At 37.0% G+C, this 6,923-nt stretch overlaps 1 protein-coding gene across 3 annotated transcripts; it reads right to left on the bottom strand.

Annotated features, from left to right (window-relative positions):
• Positions 1-1,337: 1,337 nt before the first annotated feature.
• On the bottom strand, positions 1,338-4,105 carry SFTPD (surfactant protein D). 3 transcript variants are annotated; one of them, XM_009982023.2, is made up of 4 exons: positions 3,955-4,105; positions 3,285-3,350; positions 2,414-2,491; positions 1,338-1,714 (listed from the first exon to the last, which is right to left on the bottom strand). In XM_009982023.2, the coding sequence occupies exons 1-4, from the start codon at positions 4,103-4,105 to the stop codon at positions 1,338-1,340; spliced, it is 672 nt and encodes a 223-aa protein (XP_009980325.2). The 3 variants fall into 3 exon arrangements, with proteins under 3 accessions (XP_009980325.2, XP_086472730.1, XP_086472731.1); XM_086616604.1 differs by lacking the exon at positions 3,285-3,350; XM_086616605.1 differs by lacking the exon at positions 3,285-3,350 and having other exon boundaries at positions 3,982-4,105.
• Positions 4,106-6,923: the final 2,818 nt, after the last annotated feature.

Raw genomic sequence — 6,923 nt, 5'->3', positions numbered from 1 at the left:
CCCTGCCAGCTCTCAGATTGGCTGAAGTGCTGTATGCAATGCTGGACGTGAATCCTCCACTGACAAAAGTATGCCCTTATCTCCCGTGTCTGAAGACAATAAAGCCTTCCTACTTGTCAGGGCTTAAAATGACCTTGTGAATAGATGTCATCTCTTCCTCAATGTAGGCTAGGGACAAGCAACAACACTTCCTAGCATCAAGTCCAGGTTCCTGTGTGTTCCCTGCACAGAGCCAAATGGTGGAGAGGAGGAGAAGATGAAGTAGAAGTGTTTATGCATGTATTTTAACTCCAGTGCTTTCTTTTTTTCCCTCAGGTGGAGTGAGAATGATAATGGATGAGCGCAGGACTTCCTCACTGCAAGGTAAGTGTGTGAGAATTTGCTACTTATGGTACTTTATGGAGCTCCCACTGCTCACCAGCTAGCCAAATTGAGTGGCAGTGAAAATATTCTGTGAAAAGTCGCTTCTCAATCCTAGCAGATTTGAGTCATGGTCTGACCGTGTGGTTGCTTGTGGTTGCTTGGCATGACATCAGCAGGGAAATAGCTTGTGTTTAAACTGATTGAACTTCCAATCTTACCTGCTCCCTCAAAATAGTATGTGGTCATTCAGTGGCTTGGGAGACGGCAGGTGGCCTTCTGGCACCACAACGGTCGTGGTTTTATGAGGGAATGTGATGTCTTAGCAACAAAATGCAATTTCTATTATTTTATACACATATTTCTACGTCTACATGGATCTACTGCAATGTTTATCTTAGTGTTTTAAAGAGACTAGCCTCTGAAACGAGGGAAATTAACTGTAACTGGTACTGATAATATTTTTATGAAAAAAAAGGTTAAACATGGATGCTAAATGAATCAGCGCGAGCTTTAACATGACACAATACAAGCCCTATAATTCAGGGACATGCAAAACCTGACACCATAATTGCTCCAGTGAGGTCAACCTCTGTGCATCTCTCAAGGCAGAAATTATTAAATACTTGGAAATGTTTCCACTGTGAAGCCACACGCAATTTTAACTTCAGATGTTTCCCAAGTCAAACCCTGGATTTTTCCTTTAATCTTCACAAAGGCACAATGCACAAAGACAGTCTGCTATGAAAAATGAATTCTGAATTATCCAACCCTCCAAAAGAGAAAACCACATCAGATTAGGCATATTTTAATTATGTTAATCACCAACTACATTTGGCATTTTCCTAAGGATAAAAATTACTGTACTATGATTAATTTTAGATTTTCTGGCACAGAATAATTGCAGAAATTGCATAAACCTGAGACACAGGATATTTCATTGTCTCCATACTCTGAGGTGGCTGAAAGGCCATTCTTTAAAATTCACAGATTGTGAGGCGATACAGGTTGCATTTTTTGTCATTCCAGCTCCCATCAGTGTACATCTCTACACATTTTTCTGTCCCTTTGCCATTAGGCTCATGTTGGTGCCACTTGGTATAATTCAGAGGTGTGCCATTTATATAATTGAATTGACCTGAAGTCTCACCCTCTATAATGCCCAAGTAAGCATATCGGTTATACTGTTTCACAATACCCAAAACAGCTTTATTCTCCTCCTCGTTTGTGGGAGTTGCAAGAGTTCCTCCAGCCTCTTCACAGGATTGTAGTGCAGATGCAAAATCAACTTCCTTCCCGTTGCTGGCCAGTATTTTCCCTCCTACTTCTCTTATCTTCCCATCCAAAGCAAGCACTAAAACATGAAAAGAAAAATTTGTTAGCTTTTTTCATTTCCTGTGGCATATTGATGAGAGAGCAAATAACAAGAAATCACGAGATGAAGAGAAAATTAAAAGTGGTAAGAAGAACAGAGGGCAAGGATGAAGAGGAATAAAGATCTTCAAAATTTTACCAATTCACTAGTTGTTAGCTAGGTATATTGTTATGCTGTTTGTGACCCTTTGTCTTCTCCAAGACAAAGATGCCCCACTAACAATTGCTACGTACACTATCAGCCCTATTATATTGTGTGTACTCTCTAAAGAGGATTAATTTGCTTCAAATTCAAGTAAGTAAAACAAAAATGATAATTTTTGTGAATTCCTTCTCAGTACAAAACAATTTACCACCTTTAACAATCTAGTTGCTGATAAAAATGCTAGCAAAGTGATACAAGGCTGAGGAGTTCCCCTGACTCCATGTGGAAAGTGCGCATATTTTTTTAAATAAATAAAATTTAAATAAATGCGTATTAGTGTTCCTGAGAGAAACCTGCTTCTCCAGGGAACATGAGCCCTGATCTCCCCTGCTTTGGAGAAGAAAATTGAGTTTTGAGATATAGGATCATTTTCAAGTGCAATTTCTTTCCTGCAAGTTGTGATTCTGTAATTAATTTTGCCTATTGCACTTAAAATTCATTGTGAGCTGAAAAAGTAAAAATGGGAAAAATTACCGCCTTCAAGTCTGGAGAGTTGGTGTTTCAGATTTACTAAAACATCATGGAGTTCAGTGTCCAAAGAATAAGGTAGACCTACACAGATAAAAATAAGTTACACAATCAAGCAAAACCAGGCTCTGCTGATAGAAACAATTTCTTGGATAAAACCAGTCATTTTCCAAAGCTAATTAGCACACAGCATATTCTTTTTAACATCGTATGGTGTAAAATAAATATTTTCCCAGTATTTAGCAGTGTTGTTAACCTATATGATAGCAAACAAACAAAAACCTCCAAACCTCCGAAATGCTGATAACTCCTCTCTGCACAGAAGAAAATAATTTTTTCTAGGTTGGAGTCTTATGTTCATCCTATCTGTGAAAGTGGCTTTGCCAAAGAGAATTTGTTTTTATCTAATAATTGTTAGTGAACAGGTACAAGGGAGATTTGGGGGAGGAAACAGTTCCTACAGCACCATACAATTTTCTTTTTAATATGCTGGGTGAATGCTTTGTGTTTTTTACAGTGGGATCTTATTTTAATGGAAACCATATGCACCGGTATAGGAGGGTTTCTGCATAGATTGTGTGAAATACAGTCCATCCAGCACTGCTTGCTAGAGATGGGAACAAATTTCCATGGGTAACAAAGGTCCTACTTGTAGAATAAAGTTACTAGTGTGCTCCCAAGATTGTGTTCCCATTATTCACAACTAAAACAAATGGCAACACAGAAGCACAAAATATCGCTGCATCTCTCTTTCTGAATTGCAATGTTGCAACTCTTACTGCACTTCACAGTCATTAAAAAAACATGTTTGACCAAATTAGAGTCTATTGCACTGAGAGAACATGACATGGGCATCAGCCTTTTTCACCTCTCTCACCTTGCACCCAAGGAAGACCATCTCTTCCAGGAGGCCCCATCAGGTTTCTACAGAGTCCTATGAGACCTGGAAAAGAGATGCATAATTTTCATTCCAATTGGATGCATATTCTGGGACCTTCAGGATGAAATAGAACTTAATCTCAAACTGAAATGTGTTACATCTATGAATAATTTTGATATGGCTTTAGCCTTGGTAACAGACCTGGAGAAAGCATTTCTACATAGAAAGAAAATTATGCAGTACAGAGCAAGCGTGTTCTTTACTAGACTACTTTTGCACTATTTTTTGATCTTTGAATACTAGACAAACATGCCAGAAGCCTTTTAATTACACTTCTAAATACTGGCATAACATTTTCTTCATATTTAAAAGAAAAAGCTTCTGCTGTGAAAAAAGTAATTTCCTCCGGAAAGTCAATGGAAAAGATACATATAGTATATTTATATGTTTAAGTTTTGATAACCTGTTCATTTCCCCTCTTCTCTCACAAGAGACAGGAGGCCTATCATTTAGAAAAAAAAATTAAACTATATCTCCTCCATTCAATTTTCCCTTCTCTGCTTAACGCAGCTGCTTCCTCGAAGGCACACATCATTCTGTGTTGACTGTTTTTATTCATGCAGCCTTCATGACAAGGATTTGTTGCAAAAACTTGAAGTTTACTTACCTGGTAAACGTGGCTGTCCTTTCAGACCTTCTCTTCCAGGCAGTTCAGGGATATCAGGTAGCCCAGGAATTCCTGGACATTTACACAGCGCATGGCAAGTCACTAGCAAAGCAGCTACTGCTATGAGCATGCAGGATGAGTGAGACAACATGATTGCTCAGGTCAGCTGTAAGAAAACCCACATAGCTGTCAGGCAATAATTCTGTAAGAAATTATAGGCATTGGCTTATGTAATTGAACATTTTTTTCTTTTACTTTGCACTCCCCCCTCACCTCCCTTAATCTCTTCTTGAAATTTCTGTTCTTTCCTTGTTTAAATAAAAAGTCTAGAGTTTAGGTATATGAGTTTTCCCAGATTTATTTTGCTCCCGTTGCATAGCTTATAGGCAATCTAGACTGATACAGATTGGTATGCTCATTACAGAATGACAGCTAAACATTTGGGAGTTGTGAAAACAAATCATCCTTTTTGCTATCACTGACTATTTGTTGGATTAATCCTTGAGAAATGATGGGTTCAGATGCAACTGATCACGCTTAAGCTATTAGTTGTCTGTAAGGGCTATAATCACTCACTGAAACATAGATGCATACGCTATCAACCTGAAAGGCACAATCTCTTACAGTGGTTGTGACGGTTTGGAGCTAGTTAGCAATCTCTTTAGGCACAGTACTATTTAAGCACATTTATTTGAAATAAGCAGACTGATAGCATGTTTTACACACAGGCAAAATTTTATAGCTCAATTGACGTTCCTGTCTTGTTTTGAACAAAATTCCACAAGCTTGAAAATGTCAGTCTTGTAGAAAATGCATTTTTGCTGGTTGGCAATAGGCTTATTCATCTTATTTTATCCTTTCAGATATCACATTGAGTAGGGTTATAATTTCAATGCTGAGATATCATGACTAAAATGCACTCAAACTATAGAGTCTGGGTTTACAATGCAGCTAGTGGGTATGCAGCACTGGTAATGCTGTGCAGTTATAAAACCTGAATTGATGGTCTATAAGGCACTATGGCATGGGAATACCCAGTTATTGGCACCATTCAGTTAAAATAATGAGAGATTAAGAAAGGTTCAAGATGCCAGAATGGGTATCTCTCTCTAATGAGATGACCCTGATGGGTTGACTCTCATACAAAATACATAATTTAATATCCATGACTTCACTTTTCTTTTGGCACAAATTAGAGAGAATCATGTACTATACTCTCATAAAAACTTTAGAATTTACAAGATCATTTTAATTGACACATGTTTTAAATCCAACTCCATTTAAAGTTGAGAATAAAATCTTGGTTGGCTTGAATGCTGCAAGATTATTAACACATGGGTTTATCAGTTAAAACAAGGTATTTGTTTCAAAGCAGATATGCCAAGCAGAATTGAAACATCAGTTCATTATTATTACCGTTTGTTAAATGGATACACTAAAACTGGACTAAGCTTTTTTAAAAAAAAGTGTTGTTTACATCTTCCAGACTGACTCTACTGTAGAAGGCTTTTGACATTATTCTAAATCTGCATCAATACCAACTATTTTTAAGGGCAAAATTCACTTGATGATGTTGATTTGTTTTTTCTACAAATGTCTCATCAAAATAAATTCAGTGGGACATACCCTTGAACATAGGGATATTCAATTATGTCATAAATTTCAGCGTTTTGCTGCATCTAGAATCTATAACAGCAGTGTCTATTCCTTATGGTTAAGAATTTATACTTTAATGAATGGAAATTTCAAATTCACCTGAGAACACACATGCGATATTAAAAGTGCTGTCGTGTTTCATGTGTTGAATCTGAAATGTCTCAAGTTGTTTACCTTTTACTATGTTGAAGGCTAGCAGACACCTATGCTGGCCGATGACTCGGAGAGCAGATTATTAGAGTCTCTAACAGAAACCTACCTTAGATGACTAGGAATACATATATCCCTGAGATAAGGAAATGCAATTACAACAGGTACTTTTTGTCTGGTGCTGATCGTTCAGGGAATTACATTTGAATGGACTACTGCATCCAGCTCATAATTGGATGATGATGCAGAGTCAGAGTAGTGATCAGTTATATAGCAAAATGGAAAAAATAGCTCTTCCATTTTAATCCAGTTTTAATGACATTCATCAGTCATTACAATCTGCTGGCCTTCAGGCATCTCATCTTCTGAAATTGCTAATATAAGCAAAGTAAAAAATTACTAACAAAGGAAAATTTAATTTTAAAATGTAAATACGACCACAGAAATGGAAAGGAACAGGTTCACCTTCCGGATGAAGTTCCTTTTGATTTATTAAAAGGAAATTCAACTTACCCTTCTGCTTCAAAGTGAAATGAAAGAGCAGTTTGCAGAAGTCCCCTTTATACAGTGTCATGTTTGTTAAATGACACCACTGAAGTGGAGACTGGATAACGAGGGCACGAATGAGCCTTTTTAGTTTTGCTTACGTACGTGTTATGCAAATACTGAGAACAATTTTAAGGGTTGAGAAATTTCTTTTACTTTTGTAATAATAGAAAGCCAAAGTTGGAGGAAAATCAACCTAGAACTAACAGATAACTCCAGGTTTGTAGACATATACAAAACATATGAAAATTTAGAGAAACTTTCCATGATTTTAAGTGACACTGTAACATTTTTTTCTTGTTTTACAAAATCAAAAATGGCATATGACCACCAGTGGCTTTTGTAGAAGGAAAGGTGTTCATGTTAATTAGAGAAGTACATTACCTTCCAGATAGAGTCTGACCTGATAATCAGAATTCTAAACTTTGCTTTCCATCTCTGTATCTCATGTATTTATCTTACCTTAACATCATTTTCTAGCTGTGTGTACCCTCAACATTTCTCTGAGCAGCTGGTCTCTTCTGCATATAGAGTACAGATGATCCTCACTTGGTCAGAGATGAATCCTGGAAAACTTTGTATACATGCCAAAATGGACAATATTTTCAAGTAAAAAA

Source organism: Tauraco erythrolophus, chromosome 9 (assembly GCF_009769465.1).
Source record: "Tauraco erythrolophus isolate bTauEry1 chromosome 9, bTauEry1.pri, whole genome shotgun sequence".
In the NCBI taxonomy this organism is placed as follows: Eukaryota; Metazoa; Chordata; class Aves; order Musophagiformes; family Musophagidae; genus Tauraco; species Tauraco erythrolophus.
The sequence above is the reverse complement of the archived record's forward strand: the minus strand, read 5'-3'. Positions and strand labels throughout refer to the sequence as shown.

What these genes read in the sequence shown, in the direction of transcription:
- SFTPD (XM_009982023.2), bottom strand. Translation starts at nt 4,105, where the DNA reads ATGTTGTCTCACTCATCCTGCATGCTCATAGCAGTAGCTGCTTTGCTA. An exon ending in TGGTCTTCCTTGGGTGCAAG is followed by an intron (nt 2,492 to 3,284) that starts GTGAGAGAGGTG and finishes TTATCTGTGTAG; the next exon opens with GTCTACCTTATTCTTTGGAC. An exon ending in ACTCTCCAGACTTGAAGGCG is followed by an intron (nt 1,715 to 2,413) that starts GTAATTTTTCCC and finishes TTCATGTTTTAG; the next exon opens with TGCTTGCTTTGGATGGGAAG.